Source organism: Sebastes fasciatus, chromosome 3 (genome assembly GCF_043250625.1).
Source record: "Sebastes fasciatus isolate fSebFas1 chromosome 3, fSebFas1.pri, whole genome shotgun sequence".
In the NCBI taxonomy this organism is placed as follows: domain Eukaryota; kingdom Metazoa; phylum Chordata; class Actinopteri; order Perciformes; family Sebastidae; genus Sebastes; species Sebastes fasciatus.
This window is the reverse complement of record NC_133797.1, coordinates 21,382,080-21,403,649: the sequence shown is the minus strand read 5'-3', so window position 1 is coordinate 21,403,649 and position 21,570 is coordinate 21,382,080. Positions and strand designations below refer to the sequence as shown.

The following is a 21,570-nucleotide window of genomic DNA, read 5'->3' as shown; positions in this document are numbered from 1 at the left end:
AGGTTTTGATACAGCATTTTAAAGGTATCACAAAAAACAACAACATTAGGAACAGTGTGTTGCAGAACGGACAAACCAAACACTGGCTCTAGAGAGAGCATTTTGAGTTTTTACGTTACCTGAAAGCCAACATTGTTCTCCGACACTCTGCGGTAATGTGAGCCGCAGAGTGCTAAACTGTGGTACTGCCAGCCGCCGTCTGACTTCCGTTGCTCCTAAAGTAGTGTTATTATGGTATGGATGACTTCTGAGTGAGACGAACAGCGTTACCACGGTTTTGCACTCAGCGGCTCACGTCACCGCAGTCTTGGAAAGGGAGGAGTGAGTTGAGCAGTACTCAGTTGGTTGCAATCTGCAACCACACCACTAGATGTCGCCAAATACCACACACTGTACCTTTAAAGGGGACATCAATGTCTGTACCAAATATGTCAATCTGAGACATTTGACTAAAATTGTGAAAATTGGTACCCTTATGGTGGCGCTAGAGCAAAAAGGTAAGGGGACATGTCATGTCACATAATAACAGCAAACCAATAGTTAGATATTTAACTCTGGACCAAAGTGGTGAACCGACCAACTGACAGACCTACATTGCCATCGCTATAGGCCTCCTGGACTGTGTCACTACATATAGTCACAGGAATCTCTACCAACCCCCTCTGAGAGCCAAGAATGGACTTTAAGCATACTGTAGGTATAGAGGTGCCACAGTGTGCAACATCCATCTAGTGGAGTCAAGTGTTGACATGAGTGCGATCCAAAAGCTGGCCTTGGATACAAGATATAGGCCTACTGAAGCTGACCACTGGCAAGAAACCACGACACTACAATCCACACAAAGGATCTGGATCTGTGCCAGACCTTCATCCAAATAATAATGCTTCCCTTTATAATATTTCCCTTTTAGGATGGCAACATGAACCATATCTTAGAGGGCTTGACATCATCAGGAATACAGTATGTCATGCTTTTATGGCCGCAGCTTCCTGTCCTCATCCACATCATGTTTGCAATGATCTAATATCCGAGCCCTAACATATACCACAGCCGCCATGGCCCCTCTTAGAATAGCCCACAATAAAGGAGAGCAGGCTGGCACAATGATCTTGTGAGAAAAATAACTCTTTTATCTGAGCAGTGGCACTCGCTCACATCTTTCCACTGATGCTTTCCAAAGGATTCCAATTTGGAACGGCTGATACTGAAGTTTGCTCGTCTGGCCAGTGTTAAAGTGGCACCACAGTGGTGCTGAATGAGTGGATGGCATATTGTGAGTGCGTGAGGACATTGTCTGGCCGGTGACATCATGCCACTTTCACTTAATTTGCAGACTCGCTTTGATGTCTAAGAGCTGACCAGGTGAAATGCCGAAGCCAATCTGTGAGAGAACAATGCTGCTGATGTAGAATCCTGCATCATCTCTCTGTTTAGCAGTGTCACTGAAGTGCAAGTCAACCCTTTACCCTCTGTTTGTAGGCTTGTATTTTCATGTTAATAATATTGTTAAATGTTTTTATTTGACTCCTTTTCACTGCAGGTTTTCTTCATATTGAGTAGTCTCTCCTTTTCAAGGTGTCAAGCTGAGAATGTCAGGTACTTTCAAATTAGTGACAATATTTCATATTCAGCACATCTGCATATCTGCATATATACGGCATGCCTTGCTGTTTTTCTCCCTTCAGATGAGGAGTCAGCAGCTGTCGAACACTCAGAGGCAGCTCAGAGGCTGTACACTAGTTGTATAATGAGTCAAACACTGTAATTACAACAGCAGGACATGATAATGATTCTAGGCAACCAGAGTGCTTATTTCTCTGCTCATCTCCCCCTCTTGCAATTTCCTGAAGTGAAGCTACGCCAGGTGATAAAACTTAATTTCTAAAACACAAACAGCAAATGTGTTTAGACTCTTACATAACATTGAAATTCCATTTTAAATGGAGTATGCTTGATAAAACAAGTGTAACCAAACATTTTACCGTCTGCCAGATGTGGGCTAATCTTTAACAACATTCCACACATGGTTTTAAACATCCCCAAGATATCAGGGATGCACACTGACATATCTCAACAAATGTTGGATAGATTGTCATTAAATTTGGTACAGACATTCATGGTTTCCAGAGGATGAAGTCTAATGACTTTAGTGATCCCCTGACATTTCCTCCAGAGCCTCCATGAGGTTTTATGTGGAATGTCTAAACAATTATTGATGGATCGCCATGGAATTTGTTGGAGATTCATGTCCTGTGAGGAAGAAATTTCAATGTGTCCAATACATTAGTTTATGACCCAATACCTGCAAAACATATGGCATTCCCGTCATCCTTAACTCTGCTATGTGTTCAGTGCTAATGTTAGCATGCTAATGCACTAAACTAAGATCGTGACCATGCATGGTATACATCATACCTGTTAAACATCAGCAAATTAGCATTGTCATTATGAGCATGTTAGCATGAATATATCTGAATCGGCCCCTGGTGGCTGGCAGCAGTATAAGTCATAAAACCTGCCTCCTCCATGTTAGTGGATGGGCAAAACTAAAAACTCAAAGTACATGTCAACTAAATTTTCCCCAAATATAGTTTCTGTCATTTTAGGCAGTTCTTATTAGTTATTAGTTATTGAGATATTATGGTTAGTTGTTGGGCCTTTCTAGCCAAACAGCTACCGTGGTGCTAACGTAGCAGCTAGGTGGCTCACGCTAGCGAGCTGCGGCCGTACTCGGGTCGTGATTGGCTCGGGCTGGTGTGTGGGCGGGACCTCAATACCGTGACTCCAGCCCCCCGATCACTACTGCGCAGACTCTGGCTCCAAATTACGTCAAAATCTCGAGATGGCGGCTCCCGTATCTGGGATATTTTGGCTTCACTTTTGTACAGTGGGAGGAAGTGGCGACGCATCGTCCATCTACCTTATGTGATGCTGACGTTAGCAGGCATGGCTGTACTCTAGTCTCCATATGCATGTCTAATGATTTTAATAATTTCCATACTGATACCACTACATAAAGTATGATCCATTACCGCGCCCCTGATATTGAAAGATCTAATCTGACTCTTGGCGCTCATAACCTCAAACACCTCTCTGCTTTTCCTTATCGGGGCATGGAGCAAAGGCAGAGCGGCTTACACTCGTTATGCAACGTATCTCTTCATGTTTCCCACGTGTGTCTTCCAAACACAATTACTGATAGACTCTCTCTGGAACAAGTTTCTAATATTACTCTGCACTTCATCCACCTCGGTACCCTTCACTGATGTTGGTAAGCCAGGCCTCTCCTGTGTGACCGTTGAGTGGATTGATAAGCAGTGTTGTGGCTGATGAAATGTTGCATAGCTGGATGCTGATGCGGTGCCTGCCAGAATCCTCACTGCTCACTAGAAGAGCAGGAGGGTCGAGGAGACTCACTCAACGTAGAAAAGACAAACTATATGTTACTGTATATATAAACATAAAAGACGAGGAGTAAGAGCTGAAGAGAATTGAAAAAGAATATAATGAGGAAGTGAAAAGAGTGTGCAGAGAGGAAAACAGGGAACAATGAAAAGTGACATCACCGAGAGCATCTTCAAGAGGATGTGATGCCAGTCACCTAGTGGATATGCCAGCTGACTCACACTGTGTATTCACATAGTCTTTGAACCTTCCAGGTTCACACTATCAGGTGTTTTGTGAGAAAACACACACATTGTCAGCTTAGGAAAGATGTGTTTGGGGGTCTCGTTGATTTTGTAAATGTGGAATCTTGATGCTGTTTTCAGATAATTGGGATGCTATCACATAGCAGTGTCTTCATATAAGAATTACTCTGTTTCTTTGCGAATTATTTATTTAATTGTTTGTCGTTTAAACTACACTCAACATTTATCTAACTTTTTTTCAAAGAAAAGTTTCTCTTGATTTAAACTAAATGTATCTTATCTGTTTGTATCGCAAGACGGCAAAAGGAGAGGAGGCGGATACATTAAGAGCAACACATCGACCACGCAAAGCAATCAACTACAGTGCAACAATACTACAAACTATATCCTCAAAAAATGACCATGAATCTGAATCACCAGCTCTCTGAAAAAAAAATCTGAATTGCAAATTTGAAGCTTCTCAAAACATGTTTTTTTTACAGGAGTTTTGCAATAGTTTGTGATACATGGTGCAAGTGTTGGTAGTCCTTAATCGTATCTGCCTCGTGTATTATCTCTATTAACAGATTCTGCATTCATATGTAGAATCTGCAGGCAACAGCCAACGGGGACAAGATTTGGGCATCGGATAGGTTCTGGTTTCCGTTTGTAGTCTGAGTAGTTTTGACCAATCGCATTTGAGCAGGCTTTGGTTGAATACAGGTAAACAGTCCGTGCTGCGGAGAGCAAAAGAGGCGGAACGTAATGGCTGAAATGCAATCTCGGAAACCCGCCGGCCATTGTCTGACGACAATTTAGCTTTTTATTGGTTTGAAATGAGCTTGTAAACTGGCTACTTGTGAAACAATTTGGTCATACACGTCGTCTCTCAACTCCAACTCCCATCTTGCATCTCAAAATCGGACTGTAAACAATGAGCAGCGCCCGGAAGAGGAAGTCTTGGATATCCGCTGGCTACACCGGAACCCCCTGAAATACAGCCCTTTGCCTCCCAATATTGCCTCATGTATTACTTTATACATTTATAATACATAACATAATGTGTTTTACAAAGACCCCTAAGCAGTCCGGTATCAACTGTCCCACTAAATTCACCTGCATTTATGATCCATAGCCAATGACAATGTTGAAAGGCACCATTAAGCAGGAGCTGTGAATCTTATTCAACCTATAAAAGGTTACAACAGAACAATCTACAATACATAAATTCTACATTTTGCAATCCTAGATACCTTCCATAAAAGCTGAAATAGTGCCAAATTCATGGGGATGTACTTTCACTCTGTGGGTATAGCTTCCACATTCAGCACAACCAACTGAAACACACCAAAACACATGTTTATCTGGGAGAGAAGACACAGAGAGTCCTCACAGATTTGGACAGGCTCGACATCTCACTTGAGATGCTCAGGTTTTAGCCCTGCCTGCTCTTTAAGCTGAATTTGTACTGTTAAGTCAAATTCTGGGTTGTATAACCATTCACCATTGTTTTGTTTTGAAACACATTTCCATCCTTGAAGCAGATGGAGTTTCAAGTTGTTCTGAAGCCAACCAGTAGAGGGCATCATGGGTGACATCTCAATTGATCTATCCGTCCAGTTCTTACACTTTTCATATTCTATTACCACTCCTATTGTAGCCTATTCCAGCATGCATTGAGAAATAGGTTGAGAGAAACCCTGGACATGCTTTGTTATTAAATGACAGCAGGACTTCCACACTTGAATACAGTTAAAAGCCAATACTATCTTTGGCCCAAGGTTTCTGTTCACGATTAAGCACAGGTTCTAACACCAATAATTTAACATTTATTTTGTCTAATTTTAACAACGGGCCATCTGATTTTTAAGAAGTTAACAACTGCACATCATTATGATGTCTTTTTGCACATCTCTGCACATACACCCATATTCACATACTGGGTAATTATTGTGATGTTCCATATCAGCAGTATGAGAAACCAGCTGGGGTTGATTTCACAATGTTGGCAGAATCACCCACATTACCAGCTCTTTCCATCATCTACTTGCTAATGAGCCTGTTAGGAGGAAAGTATTTATGAAAAAAAAAGAGAAAATATCTGCTTCAGAATTCTTGTCCTTGATTTATTGTTATAGCTGTAAATCCTCTTCATAGATTTTCAGCTTCTTCTTGGGCTTGTAATTAAGTAATGGCTCAATTAATCCTATCAGACCTGCATTGCCAGAGAGTAGAGCAGGCAGGACATTCATTAGGAGGCAACAAGAGGAGATTAATCCAGACCAAACATACAATAGTACGCAATTGTGCACATGATGGTGCAAATAAATCTCTCTGTAAGGGGATATGAGCTGCAAAAATGACAAAATATTTGTATTCATAGAAAAAAAAACATGGATACAGAATAATTTAAAGGTTGAGGGAAGAAAAAGTTAAAAATGAACACTGTATACTTCCTCTATAGAGAATGTGCAGCAGAGCAAACTGCTTCTATCTCAAAGCTGTCGCAGGCCTTTCACTTCTAAATTCCAGTAATTTGTATCACAGCTTTAGCACAAACAGGAAATGGGAATAATGTACGAGTGGCAAATTGTCCTGAATGTGTTGCACGCAGCATCTGTTCAGGCTGAGAACTTTTTAGGATGAGGAATGTGAGCCATGAATCTCCCTCTTCCTTCTTTGGTAACAGCGCTGCTCCGCTTACATCAAAAGAGACCTAAATCGCTAAATCAGTTTCGACCACGTGACCCAGTGAAATATTTGTGTGTTTAGCCAAAGAGGGATGAACTTATTAGTGAACGGAAGAAAAATGTCACGAGTCTTTATTTATTTATTTATTTATTCACACAATCCACAAAATCCAATCAAAATAGTAGATCTTATTCTTTTTGATTTGGTTTTCTTGTCTTTTTTGTTTGCTTATTTGTTTGTTTGATTGAAGATACTGTGCTGCTCTGTTGGACAATGGTGATATTCAATCAGCACTTACAAATCATGTGAGGAAATGGTCAAAAGTCTGCTGTAATTAAAATAATATGTCTGAGCCTTCTGGAACATAATGATACTCCTGAACGATGAAAGACAGCTAACGTTCTGTACTTGACTTTGAGAAATGATGCTGGTCTGCTGAAGTTCTTCTAATTATGGTATCCTATTTGTACGTTCAAAGGAACCATTACACCTCAAACCTTTCCTCAAACGGTGTGGCTTTTTAAATCAAGAAGTCCCATCTGCTAACTATCACTGACAAGCCGGGTTGTTGGTGCTGCCAGACTGTTGTAGCCGAAGCTTAAGGTGCTGGCACAAAGCGCTGCCTGCCTGTTCTCAGTTTGGTGTTAGGAGGGTGTAATCTCCCTCTGAATAGGCCACTTGTCTCACAGCTTTCAACACACAGTCAAAACCTTGCAGTGTCAAGTCTTCACACAAGATGTTCCTGCAAAACTGGCAGACAAATCTCAAGGCACTATCTGTAAACTGCAGGCACAAATTAGATCTCATCACAAAGCCCTTCGAAGATGTTGTGAGAAACTGAAATTTAGTGAACATGATAATGACAATTTGCAGTCTGTCCGTGATTCAGATTGAAACCAACATAGGTAACACTTCATTTTATGGTAATTATAATTATCAAGTAACCTATATGAGATTTCTTTGGAATTACTGCCAAATTACCCCAATATTTACCTTAAAATGTATCGAAGATTACTTTATAATAAACATGATTTAATAATGATATGCTAAAATAGCATATAATCGTTAAAATAGGGCGCTTAGGCTTGAGGAGCGGCTGTGTGCTGCTCTTCATCGGAGGTGGAAAACCAAAACTAATAGAAGACAAATGTAACCTGGTAGCTATGTAATGATTCAGGGAGTTTTTAAAGAAATTTCAAATTATTAGCTAATTATGATCTATTTATCAGCAGACATGGAAATAAAGCATATCAATTAACTTTGTATTCTTTTCCTAGGAAATGTATTAAATATATAATGCGCTATTTATTACTGTTTATTGGGAAATAGTGGAATATAATTATGAAACAATGTTTATAATAGATAATATTAAAAGTCCAGAGTCAAGTCCCAAGTCAAGACAGCCAAACAAAGTAATTTTCTATGCATTTTGAGGTACATATTGTGGTAATTTGGTAGTAATTCCAAAGATATTTCAAATAGGTTAGTTGCTAATTATCACCTAATTGCCATGAAATTTGTGGACCTGTAAAATGAAGTGTAGTAACCCCAGCATACATACACAAACACCCAAAGACCAAAGCAACTTATATTGTTCCTTCTTATTCCTTAAAGGTACATTGTGTAGCATTTCAGGGGATCTATTAGCAGACATGTTTTGGTTTTCTCATCAGCTGTTGTCAATGAAAAAGCTCTGATAAACCCACAGCACACTACCTGTTCAGCACCAAACAGCAGACACACAAAGTTAGCGACTAGCTGGTGAACATAGTGGAACATCGCCGGCACCTTTTAGCGTCGGCAGACCCACCGGGCTTTCCATTAACTACAATGTAAACCCATCCGCGTTGGAGTAAGTACTCTGGAGTGTTGAGTGTGTTGATGGAAGGGGTGTTGGATGGGTCCAACAACACAAGGCTTTCATCCAGTTGACCGCTGTCTGTGTCCCTGTTTGTGTGTTGAGTTTCACTTTCATTTTACAATCAGCTGTTCATTCGTGTCCGATGTTCACAATGTTAAGTCTCATTTTCACTTCACAAATGTAATTGTAAGCCAAACCATGATGTTTTTTTTCCTAAACCTAATTAAGTGGTTTTATTGCCTAAACCTAAGTGAGTGTTTTTGTTTGAATTCACAACGTTAAGCACGTGTTTACTGCGACCGAAAAGTGACGCCAGGGGGTACGACAAAGCATCAGTATGTGACGATGAGAATGTTTTGAGAATTTAGCAGCCAAAGAGCCAGATATTTCCCTCAGGAGTTGGTGGAGACTAAAACAGAGATAAAAGGTGAGGGAATATTGGACTTACATTTGCTGAGTGCTCACAAACATGACTCCACATGAATGTTACTCCGTATCATCTGGATGTGCACAGAGATGTATATAGTCAACTGTCTGTTAACACATTAGCCATATCGACTTTATCAGCTGATACTAATGTTGTGTTTACACCATAATGAAAAAGTGTAATGCTGAAACAGCTGATTAGGTGGTCATAACTGCATGCCCTTGCCTCTCTCTGTTTCATGTAATTGAAAAAAATGAATACATGTCATTTCTTTTGACTATTGCTGAAAAGCAAAAGGGGATTTTCAGGCTGGTCTACACCCGTGTTTAATTGAACAACTGCAGAAAGTTATAGCCTTAATAAGGTTTTCATTGTCTGGCATATTTCCAGCCGCGGTGCTCCCCACACACTGAATTGTCTCTCCTTGCATTTTACTGAGCTGCACTGCAGAGAGTTAACAGCACAGTAGTAGATCCACGCTGCTGATTCCAGTTCAGTATTGATGTCCTGTCACCCCTGGGGACCACTTATAGTGAGAAGAGACCTGAGTCAGCACTTAGTGGGCACTGGCCAGTGATGAGAAGCACATACCATCAGCTAATGCTCAAATAAAAAAATAAAAAATACAGTGATGTGTCGATAATTGCTCAACATTTGCAGCTGACGGTGTATGTTTTCACTGAAGTGGAGAACTTCTGTAAATTTCAGTAGGTTTTTTTTCTCTCAATCTGTCATGTGGGTTTCATTGATCACAATCGGGAATAAAAGCTTCCACAAATCCTTATGAATGCTACATCTGTTCACAGTAAAATGTTACTGAATGCTCATTCCCCTGAGACAAACACAGCTGGCTTTTTATGTGCAGTGTGACACATAGTGGAGTCATCCATGTAATGTGTGTGGGACACAATCTAAGAGTACATCCATGTCCTGTTCTGTTCTGTATTGCCTTTTAATCATTTGCCCCTCCCTTCCTCTGAGGTGTAATAACCGCCCGTGTTCTTGAACAAGCTGTGTGTCAGTGGCTGACACCAGTAGCAGAGCTGGGTGTCTGACCTCCAAACATCATTGGTCAGCAAACTGGGGAGGGGGAGATATGCTGCAGTGTCTTTTTTTTTCTGCAGAGGGCAGATAGAACATACGACAACACTGCTGCTGCTACTAGGTGCACCGCTCCTTGTATGTACATCATTGCTCTTTCCCTCCTCCCCATCTAAAATCTCTTCATCTCACCCTATTCTCCCTGTTTCGTCTTCACCAGATGAAGACGAAACAGGGCATTTATCCCCCGTCTTCTTAAAATATCAGTGCAAAGTCAATCTAACAGACTTCAATCACCACAGCTCTCCTGCTTTTTTAGGATTCCTTGCTCTAGTTTTGTTTCTCTCACTTGAGCTGCAGATGCCCATTATACGTCAGACAATCACAATGCACTGCTGTGAGACTGCAATTAACTCCATTAGCTACTTCATAAGGTTTATTTGTTAAACACACAGATAAACTCACAGGCAACACAAAGTGAGAGTATATATATCAGTATGCGAGGATCTGAACATGTTGATAAGGACGTTACTGTCTGAGTTAATATACAGGATTACATAATAACATCCACCATGTATAGCAGTGAAGAGCCAAGAACTTACCTTTGGTTTCGAGGCATTCCAACACTCCAGAGATTCAGTGTGCAAATGAGGGAGAGGAGATTTACCCGAGCCGGTAAGATGAAGAATGTGGCACACACACTCCCATTGATGGAGCCGCTGCCCTCCCCACAGTTATCCCTCTTGCATGAGTGCGTTCAATCACACGTGGGCATGACACGCACTAGCCAGTCTAGGGCTACTTTAAGTGAAACATGTACAGCAATGCCCGTCACTCAGTCCCAGTACGGTAGGGGAGTTACTCCTCACCTTTAATCCCTAATTCCAGTGCCATGTTGTGTTTCTCCTGATAGAATCTGATGTGCATCTAATTCCTGTCAGCTTTCAAGCCTGTGTTTGCCTCCTTCCCCTCCTGAACTGTTGACAGTGCACTTCATGATATTGCCAGTTTTGGAGCAGAACAAAGCTGCGTCATTTGCTCTGGTTCTCATCACGGCCTTTTTTGCTCTCTGTTTAATTCATAGCTGAGTTTCCTACAGCAATCTCCTGAATGTTATCTCTCTTTTTTATCTGTCACATTACTAAGTTGACCACCACCACAGTGCTATATCTCTCCACTTTTTACAGGTCTTCATGCAATCCAGCCATTGACACAAAGCCCTGTAATCTGCCTCGGCTTAACACGGGGCTAAACCAATCAGGTGGCCTGAGGTCTATCCCAGGACGGACCTGCTCTATTTATTTGAGGAAAGGATCAAGAGGAAAAGAGAGGGGATAGAAAGGTGTGTCCGTGTGACTATGGTGGATGAGGGATAAGAGTTTATTGCAGAGGTCTTTTCTCAGGGCAAGGTAACGGTTCCTGCTTTGCACATTGTAGAATCACCAACACAGATCTACAACATGATTGTCCTCTTCCACAGTATCGATCAGTTACCAAAGAGAGACTGTTGCTGTGATGAAAGGTCACAGGTCTCAGTGTCCTCCCTCAATAAATCTCCACAGAATCAATAATCTATTAGCAAAGAGACTGTGCAGGTGAAAACGGGGGAAATAAGCTTACATGCTACATCAAAAGGGGAGTTAAGACATTTAACAAAAGTTGTTAATCACTTTTGTTTAGATAGCAACATATCAAGAGATATTATTGGTGCAGGAAGTTCTATGACACCAAAGTACATCCAGAAAACAATCACAGATATTATATATTTTAGTATCCAGCACATAGACTGTACATAAGAAGTGGACGTGGTCATCGTGACGTCACCCATTGGTTTGTGGACTACGGTTTTGAAGCCTCAAGTACGGCATTTCGGCCGTCGCCATCTTGTTTTTTTGTAAACAGAAGTGACACGAGAGGGTGGAGCTAAGTACAAAACCGAATACTGAATAAGACATTTTTAGGTGACCAAAACGTTTCAGTTAACTTTCATTAACTGAAAACACACTGTGAAAGGGTTAAAGTTGTATGACAAAAACACTGACAACTCCCAGACTGGACAACGCAGTGGTAGCGACCTGTCAATCAAAAGGTAGCCACGCCCTAAAGCATACCCTGCTTTATGGTCTATTTGACTCTCTCATGGGACCATAATTTACTAAATGAACATCATGCTGTATTGAAGAAGACTTGAAACTAGTGATTGAGACCATAAACTCATGTTTACAATGTTTACTGAGGTAATAAATCAAGTGAGAAGTAGGGTAATTTTTCAAAGTGATTAAAACACTAGAAATATAGACAGACTTCTAATTAAAGTTCCTCATAGATGTCAGTGAAATAAATACTTAATTTCAGCAGCACTTTGACACAGTGTGGCTTTGAAACGTGTCAGTGCTGACTTGGGAATGATGGGACATGTGCTCTGTTGCGTGACAGCTGATGTCAAGCTAATTAACATGCTGTGATTCAAAGTGGCTGTTGGTATAACGATTTTAAATGACACAGAGGATATTCCACTGAAAGACATGCTCAGTGAGTGAACTGTCAACAGGATATTAAAGCAATTATGAAAAAAATAAGTATTTCCGTTTGAAGTGAAATTCACTGAAACTGAAAAGACTGACTTTAAAAGATGAAATGACACATCACTTACCCATCAATTACAAGACGTCAATTGCTTTTCCTTCCAGTAGTGGTGTTGGTGAATCAACCTTTCCAATTTATGAGTCATTTAGCACCAGCAGGTCATTTCTGTTTTTACATTACTGCTGACCTTTCTAAATGGGTTTGGCTATGTGGTTATCTTTAGATTTATTGGTGTTTGGACTGTCTCAGTAATGCACTTACTTGCTGCCTAGATTTGTTGTGATATATACTGTTCAATGAATTAGTTTCAATGCATTTCATTTAAAGGAACAGTGTGTAGCATGTCGGGGGATCTACTGGTAGAAATGGAATATACAGTATATATACATATATATGGTGTAATATATATATATATTATATATAATATATATATATATTACACCAGAGGGTGACATGCAAAACAGAGGAGTTCGTCCTCTTGTTTCCTGTCACGTCTTTACTATCTGCTGCCATCATAAAAAAGCATATTTTTTTGTCTTAATCGCCCTGAAAAACATTGAATACGTATTGTGTCACTTACAGTTGACTTGTGTTCTTTAGGGCTCAGACTGGGGTGAACCTGTGGCTCCTGTTGTGCAATTCCCATTAAAGTAAAAATCCCCAAAAAGTTACATATGATGCCAAATCCCAAACTTAATTCCTAAAAAAAATATTTAGTCACGCTAACAAAAGAGAAACAAGGGCAGGGAAACTTGTTGGAGGTGAGCAACAACATATATCATATCACTATCATATGCTACAGTATGTGCACAGTATTCAAAAAGTTAATCTGTTGTGTCTTTTTGTAACAAAGGCTGTTATATATGAAACAAAGTGACTATTGCTGGGATGTTGAGTAGCTCAATAACAGTGTTTTACTGCCCTCTAGTGGTTATTACAGGGTAACCCAGTTGTTTTTTTTCTCCCTTAAGTTTCACTTCTCCTGTGTTCTGGATGAGAGCATTTAAAGTTATGTAATGTAATAAAACTATGAAGAATTAAACATCATATGACAAGAAAGATTTCTGTTTTCTCGACTTTGGCCCAGAGGAGTGAGTGAATGGATAACAGCCACTCCTGCTACGGAACTTTTAACGTGCCTTTGAGACTGTGTTGGTGCCGGGCAGCTGCAAGGTTTGTACATGTGACTCTGTCTATGATAGAAAGTATTCATGCGCAGCAAACCTACCCTTGGTGTATAAGGGTTTCTGCGTTATTATTAATTGATAAAGTTACTAATAACTTTATTTTGCAATATGTTGTGAATTTTAAATGCAGTGTTTCTGCCCCAGGAATGCTGAAATATAACCCAGATGATCAGGACAGGAAAAATAACACTTGTGCTTTTGACTTATATTCTTTCAAGGTTTACTAAATTAAACTCAATAAGTGTAGTAGTTTACTGTTTGATTCTGCTAACCTGGATATTAAAAACTCCTTCTGTGGGATTCTTTAACTTCTGCATCTTTACTATTGCAGAGTCTATTTTAGGGAACCACATACCACAGGTGAGAGAATCTCTCACTTCCACTTCCATAGGGTTTGTTTTTTAAGCTATATTGTTTAGGGCAGCAGCTGTTCTTAGATCAGAATAAACATGCATTTATTGGTCACACTTTATTTGGATGGTTCAATGCTCATATTCAGCTTCCTATCATAAGTGTGTCAGTGTCACGTTCTAGTTGAACTTTGGACTACACAAATAAAGTGGTACCATAATGACACCTGCTGCCCGATCCTGAATAAGGTTATACAAATAATGTGTAATTGTAGATACAGAGCCAAATATTTTGTACAATTTACAGGCAGACTCATTTATGCTATTTGAATTCTGTCCAAGAATAATATGTTGTATAAAATATAATGTTTGATTGAGTGGATTGGAGTATTCAGAGCAAGACTGGGCCAACATGTCTTCTAGACAGGGTGACATTACAGCAGATGACCATGAGTCAGACACTAAAATAAGTTATGTGCAGAATATGCATAGTCATGCTCTGTTTTCAGAAGATAAGCCTACATACAGGTGCCTAAAAACTCCTATAAGACAGCATAGACATACACAGTATTAAGACAGGTAAATTCATGTTGTTTTAAACTAAAATAACTTAAATAACACTATTTACAGCACAATTGCAGCACCACATTACATGTCTTGCACGTCTACTCTTACATTTACGGTATTTATTCCACACAGTGTTGAGTTTTGCATGAAGTTTTTTTTCTATAGAAATCACCACACATGTCAAATGAATTCATGTCTAACTCTGTAAGAGTAATCTGTATTTAGTTATCAAACGATATTAAGCATTTTATAGGCGATTGGAAACAACTTGCCCTTATTTAACACACATTACGGTATACAGCCCATGTGTTTCCTTTCAGGTAGCCTACCTATGTCCTGTTTACATCCTGTTACACACTGAACATATTTAATAATATTAACTTAATCTCACTGGTTCCAGTCTGGTTTGTAGGAAGTGAGAGTATGAATTTCATTCCTAGACTTCACTATTTCTGTTTCCTCCTGCATGAAAGAGTTAAACTCTCCAGTGGATCTAGACAATAGAAGTGAAACCGGAGTTGCCACTTTCTCATTTCCGTGTTTTATTGCTCTTTGACTACAGTGAGTACTGTTGGTGCTGCAGAAGCTCCCACTGAGAGATCCTGTCTGCGCTCCGGAGGTGCTGGAAGGGGATGTCTTTGGTTCCTAGTCTTTAATGCAACAGATCATATGCAAAGGGAAAAATCTGGTAAGAACTCTGCAGGTTTTATATCCAAAATATTAGCCAGATTTAGTGTCAAGAAGGTGACACCAGTGATATGATTAGCATACAATCCTAGTAATACTCATATTAGTATGCTGTGATAGTAATAATAAACTAATATGCCTTTAAAATAGAGATATTTCTGTAGACAGCTTTTTAAAATTAATATTAGGCTGGAAATAGAACAGAATTGATGACAAATCTTTTCTATATTAATGCTGCACGAATGATGTGAAATATGTTGCTTGTGACTCATCACCTGACTTGACTCGGTTCCCCTCACCTCTCTGAAACGTTTTAGTGTCTTTCAGCTTTTCTTTTTTTTTGTGGCCCACAGCTTTCCTGTTTTGATTCACTCTCAGTAGCGACAGGCATTTTTTTTTTTTTTAAGCATTAAAGCTCTGATAGATCCACTGTTTGTTAACTGCTCAGCACCAAACAGCAGACGGACAAAGCAAGCAACTAGCTGATGCACATAGTGGAGCATTTAGCAGCTACAGAGCCGGATATCTTTCTCAGGAGTTGGTTGAGACCAAAACAGAGCAAAAAAAAGAGGAGTTGTCAGAAGCACAAATCCTTATATTTCCTAATGTTACTCTGTGTCTTTGGGCTGTATAAACAGGTAACTGTTTGCTAACATATTTGCCACATTAACTTTATAAGATAATAATATATCAGTGTTACGGAAGCACCGATGCCGCATCGGACATCGGGCCGATACTGACTCAAATAACTGAATCGGGTATCGGTGACAATGTTGGAGTTTTGACCAATTTTTACATTAAAAAGGGTTGTTGAGGTTTTAACAGGTTTCTATTCATTTGAAAGATTTCAAACCGAGTTTCTGGTGTACGAATTATTATTTTAATAATAAATAACAATTCAGTAAATTTATTTATTATATATATTTATATTATCATTTTCACATTTTTGCGTCGGCAACCATAGTTCTCCTACACGCTTGGCACACAGGAAAAGTTTCAGTTGGTTGCGACCTGCAACCTCACCGCTAGATGGCGCCAAATCCTACACACTGCTCCTTTAATAGATGTTTAAGGTTTGTGCAGATTTTAATCTATCTCTCTTTTTTAAAGGTTTTTGAAACGATGCGTTCCCCACATTCCCTTCTCCTCCCGGCGGTGATCATATGTTTTTTTATGACGGTACCGCACAACTGCGTGGCCTCCCAGAAGAAGACCTCCTGCAGCGTGCAAGACGGCAGAGCTGACTGCAGCCACCTCAGCCTCAGCGCAGTCCCTCCAAACCTTCCCAGGAACATCACCAGCCTGGATATGTCTCACAACAGATTGAGGGGGATTCCCCCTGTGTCACTAACCCTATACCCAGACCTCCTACACCTCGATGTCAGTCACAACAGTATCACCAAGCTGGACCCGGGGTGGTGCCCGACACTGCCGCTGCTACGGACGCTGAACGTGGAACACAATCAAGTGTATGTGCTGAAGGAGGAAGACCTGAGCCATTGCACCAATCTGACATGGTTGATTATGGCTAGTAATAAGCTAAAGCTACAAGGAGAGCCCTTCTTGGCACTGCAGGTACAGATGTCACACTGTTACACTGATGAGCTGGATATACGACGGCATATTAGGACCATTGTAGCTAAAAAAATAATAATTACGAAGCCAGGGAAGGGTTTCAAATTTCCGATATTGTAGTCCTAAATTTACTTGAAAAAAACTTGGATATTCTCAGAGATTCTTCTCAACAGTTGGTTTTTAGTGTTAATTGTGCTGAAATAAAAGACACGCCTTTGTTTAGTCAAAGATACTTTCCTGTAACTTCTACAATATTTGTACTTATATTAATAAAAAAACACAGAAAAAACACACAAAAGAAAATGTGTATATTAGGGCTGTCAATCTATTAAAATATTTAGTCGCGATTAATCACATGATTGTCCATAGTTAATCGTAATTGATCGCAAATTAATCACATTTTTTATCTGTTCAAAATGAACCTTAAAAGGGAGATTTTTTCAAGTATTTAATACTCTTATCAACATGGGAGTGGAGAAATATGCTTGCTTTATGCAAATGTAAGTATTTTTATAACTGGAAATCAATTAACAACACAAAACTATGACAAATATTGTCCAGAAACCCTCACAGGTACTGCATTTAGCATAAATAATATGCTCAAATCATAACATGGCAAACTCGAGCCCAACAGGCAACAACAGCTGTCAGTGTGTCAAGTGTGCTGACTTGACTATGACTTGCCTCAAACTGCATGTGATTATCATAAAGTGGGCATGTCTGTAAAGGGGAGACTCGTGGGTACCCATAGAACCCATTTTCATTCACATATCTTGTGGTCAGAGGTCAAGGGACTCCTTTGAAAATGGCCAGGAAAGTTTTTCCTTGCCAAAATGTAGCGCAGGTTTGGAGCGTTATTTAGTCTCCTTTGCGGCAAGCTAGTGTGACAGCTAGTATGGTTGGTACCAATGGATTCCTTAGGTTTTCTAGTTTGATATGATAGATCATCTTCACTCTAGTTTTAAAACTGAGCCCACTACAACATCAGAAATCGCAAGTTATGTTAATACGTTAAATAAATTAGTGGCATTAAAACAAATTTGTGTTATCACGTTCATTTTGACAGCCCTATTGTATACGTATCTTTCAGGAACTTCACCTCACTCAGAAGCCATCCTTACCTTAATAACACTACTTCAGGAGCAACGAAATTCCGACAGTGGCAGGCGTTACCACAGTTTTGCACTCCAGAGTTTTTTTCTCATAAATGTATGACTTTATAATCTCGCAAATTTGTGATTTTCTTTCTCGTAAATTTTCCACTTTAATCTCAGAGAATATCCAAGTTTTTTTCTCGTAAATTTAAGACTTTAATCTAGGATATTCAGATTTGTTTTCTCAGAATATTATCCACATCCCCTACAATTTTAAACCTACAATGACCTTAATACGCCGTTGTATGGATCAGTATATCTGGAGAGAAACTGATTAAAAGCCTTAAGAGCTAGGGTGCAATAATAGTCATCATGACAGAAATTAGACAATTTCCCCACACTAGTTTGATATGCCTCTCATGCATTGCATTAAATAACACTTCATTCTGTTTTTATTCTCCTTTCATCATTCACAGAGCCTTAAAGTTCTTGACGTTTCCACAAACAAACTGAAGTCAGCCAAGCTCGGCTCTCAGCCCCAGCTGCCCAGCCTCGTGAGCCTCATTCTGGCATCCAATGACTTCACCACTCTGAAGAAAGATGACTTTTCTTTTCTTAACAATTCGTCCTTCCTACAAGTCCTCAACATGTCATCTGTGTCTCTAAAAACGGTAAGAAACTTACCTAGAAATAGGAAATGAAATGGTGTTGTCAAAATCGGAACAAGTGTTAGAAAGTAGTGTGTGTGGCACCTTGCTTTCAGTTGTCTGTTTTGTTTCCCTTTTTTGTCTCACTGTGAGATCTCTTTGTTATGTTTTGTTGCAGGTGGAGCCCGGTTGCTTTAACCCAATCTCAGGCCTGCACACTTTAATCATGGATAAAGGCAATATGGGCACACTGGCTACTTCTAAACTCTGCTCAGAGCTGTCAGGGACGGCCATTGATTGCCTGTTTCTTCGTGAGATGAAGCTGGGCACACTCACAAACACAACCTTTAGGGGGCTGCAGAAAACAAATCTAACCTTTCTGGATCTGTCCCGTAATGGCATGGGTAAAATTGAAGGAGGCTCATTTCGGTGGCTGTCCAGACTTCAAACTCTAATTTTGACCGACAACAAAATGAAGCACCTGACCAAAGACACATTTCAGGGGCTCAAAAGTTTGAAAAGGCTCCAAATGACGAAAGCTCTCGTAAAAGGAAAAAGCACCCCGGAAATCGATGATTTCTCCTTCCAACCATTAAGTGCCCTGGAGAGTTTGATATTACAGAGAACTTCAATTCATGAAATCAAAGAGCACACATTTACAGGCTTGACAAGCCTTAAAGAACTGGACATGAGCTGGAGTAGTTATGTCTCACTCAGAAACATCACCAACAAGACGTTAGTGTCCCTCGCGGGATCGCCTCTCAGAATGCTAAATCTGACCGGAACAGCGATAGCACAGATCAATCCTCGATGCTTCTCCGTTTTGAGAAACCTCACCACTCTTTATCTAGATTTCAACTTTATCACGCGCACTCTCACTGGCAAAGAGTTCGAAGGGCTGGACCAAGTGGAAGAGCTTCACATGTCCAACAACCACCAGAAGTTCAATCTAAGCTCCGCGTCCTTTGTCAATGTGCCCAATCTACGGGTCCTGACTTTGGGAAAGAGTCTCAGAGGCGAAGCTGTGAAACTGGATCCGTCTCCATTCAGACCCCTGCCCAACCTCACCCTCCTGGATCTCAGCAACAACAACCTCGCTAACATCCCAGAGGATATGTTGGAGGGGCTTGTGAACCTGAAGGTGCTGAAGCTCCAACACAATAACTTGGCCCGTCTGTGGAAGAGTGCCAACCTAGGCGGGCCGGTGTTGTTCCTCAAAGACACACGGAGGTTGAAAACCTTACAGTTGGATAGCAACGGGCTGGATGAGATCCCAGCAAAGGCTCTGATAGGGTTGAATGACCTCCGTGAACTAAGCGTGGCCTACAACCTCCTCAATAGTCTTAAGGACTCAATTTTTGATGATCTGAACTCGCTGCGGGTTTTACATTTACAGAAGAATATGATCACAAGTGTGAGGCCCGAAGTGTTCAAAACTCCCATGAGAAACCTCAGCCTGCTCGTCATGGACAAAAACCCATTCGACTGCACGTGTGAGAGCATACTGTGGTTCGTGACATGGTTAAATGAAACAAATACGACCAGTGTGCCAGACCTCAGGGACCAGTATTTGTGCAACACTCCGCTAGCCTACTTTAACCGCTCCGTCATGGATTTCGACACCCTCTCTTGCCAAGATAAGACCCCGTTTCAGGCCCTTTACATACTGAGCAGCACCGCCGTCATCATGCTGATGGTAAGTGCCTTTCTAGTGCGGTTCCAAGGCTGGAGGATCCAGTTTTATTGGAACATACTGATCAAGCGCACGTTAGGATTCAGCGACGCCAGCGCTGAAGAGGGCAGGGAATTTGAGTATGACGCTTACGTCATACATGCAGAGAAGGACGCCGGCTGGGTGGAGAGAAGGTTGGTGCCCTTAGAGAATGACAACTGCAGGTTCTGTTTGGAGGATCGAGATTTTGGCCCTGGCATGTTCCAGCTTGAATCCATCGTGGAAAACATGAGGCAGTCCAGAAAAATCTTGTTTGTCGTCACTGAAACTCTTCTCAAAGATCCCTGGTGTATACGGTAAATCAAACATACACAGCTTGATTTATACATTATTCTACATAAGGTTAATTGGTTAATGATAATTGGTTATTTGTAGTATACTTTATATTTGTGATGAAATGACTTCTCACAGTTGTCTCTCTGCCCTCCTACCCTTATCTCTTTCTTTATCCAGATTTAAAGCCTATCAAGCACTTCACCAGGTCATCGAAGCCAGCAGGGACTCTGTGGTTCTGGTCTTCCTGCAGGACGTTCACGACTACAAGTTATCTCGCTCACTCTACCTCCGCAGGGGCATGCTGCGACCAGGCTGCGTCCTGGACTGGCCCGTCCATAACGAGAGGGTGCCGGCCTTTCACCAGAAGCTCCTCATAGCACTCGGCATGACGAATCGATTGCAGGATTGAATGTATCTCTAATGTAATAATAATTACCAATGTATGTTCAATTATTACTAACTGCAACCAATTGCGGATTGTTTTGCCCACTGTGTGAATATTGTGCTTACTGTTTATATGCACTGTATACTGAACTATCATGTGACATGCCTGCACACACACACACACACACACACACACACACACACACACACATTTACTCACACAATAACTATGGCTTTTTTGTATCTTTGTTATTTGCCTCTTCAAGTACTGCAAGGTAGAGAATTCATCATAAACTCTGATGTTGTTTTAAACAAAATCCAGCTGAACTGTTACATTATGACAATCCTAACCTAGTAGTTTACTCTCTAAATTTTGTAATGTACAGTATAAAATATCTATAGAAATAAAGAGAAATCTATTCCAAGTGCATTTTTTTTATGTTTTCATCTCTTAATAAAAGGTTGGCCCTTATATCGAAAAGTCTAATAAATCCTGAATTAATTAAATAAAGAAGTTATATATCGCAGTCTTGATATGTGATGGGAGAACTTTTAAATGTATAATATCGCTGAAAAAGTATTGTGGCAATTATTTGTCTATTTTTATGTAATAATCATATCATTGCTTTGATCAACCTCGGGGAAAAAAGCTTTCTGTAAGAGCAGAGAATTAATCTCCCCTCTGCAGTCTCTCAATATTGTGTTATCACGTGGTTACAGTAAAACCATTTTATATGCTACAAATACTAAAATCTTCCTTTAATGATCTGACCATGTGCACATTACAAAATAGATTATTACTATTTAAATTGGTAACAATTGTCAGATATTCATTC

General features: G+C 40.3%; 2 protein-coding genes across 4 annotated transcripts in view; one reads left to right on the top strand and one right to left on the bottom strand.

The window, feature by feature from the left end:
• The window catches only part of sorbs2a (sorbin and SH3 domain containing 2a), a 77,008-nt gene extending 66,624 nt beyond the window's left edge, over nucleotides 1-10,384 (bottom strand). Inside the window, exon 1 of one of the 2 annotated variants that reach the window (XM_074629559.1) lies at nucleotides 10,252-10,384. The gene's annotated coding sequence lies outside the window, so the exon portion shown is untranslated. The remainder of the gene's footprint in view (nucleotides 1-10,251) is intronic. The other variant, XM_074629569.1, reaches the window with a different exon arrangement.
• A 2,799-nt stretch (nucleotides 10,385-13,183) lies between these two features.
• tlr3 (toll-like receptor 3) lies at nucleotides 13,184-21,202 on the top strand. Of its 2 annotated transcripts, XM_074629554.1 has the most exons (6): nucleotides 13,184-13,408; nucleotides 14,902-15,027; nucleotides 16,137-16,601; nucleotides 18,172-18,366; nucleotides 18,521-20,370; nucleotides 20,528-21,202. In XM_074629554.1, the coding sequence occupies exons 2-6, from the start codon at nucleotides 14,995-14,997 to the stop codon at nucleotides 20,757-20,759; spliced, it is 2,775 nt and encodes a 924-aa protein (XP_074485655.1). In that variant the 5' UTR covers nucleotides 13,184-13,408; nucleotides 14,902-14,994; the 3' UTR covers nucleotides 20,760-21,202. The 2 variants fall into 2 exon arrangements, with proteins under 2 accessions (XP_074485655.1, XP_074485657.1); XM_074629556.1 differs by lacking the exon at nucleotides 14,902-15,027.
• Nucleotides 21,203-21,570: the final 368 nt, after the last annotated feature.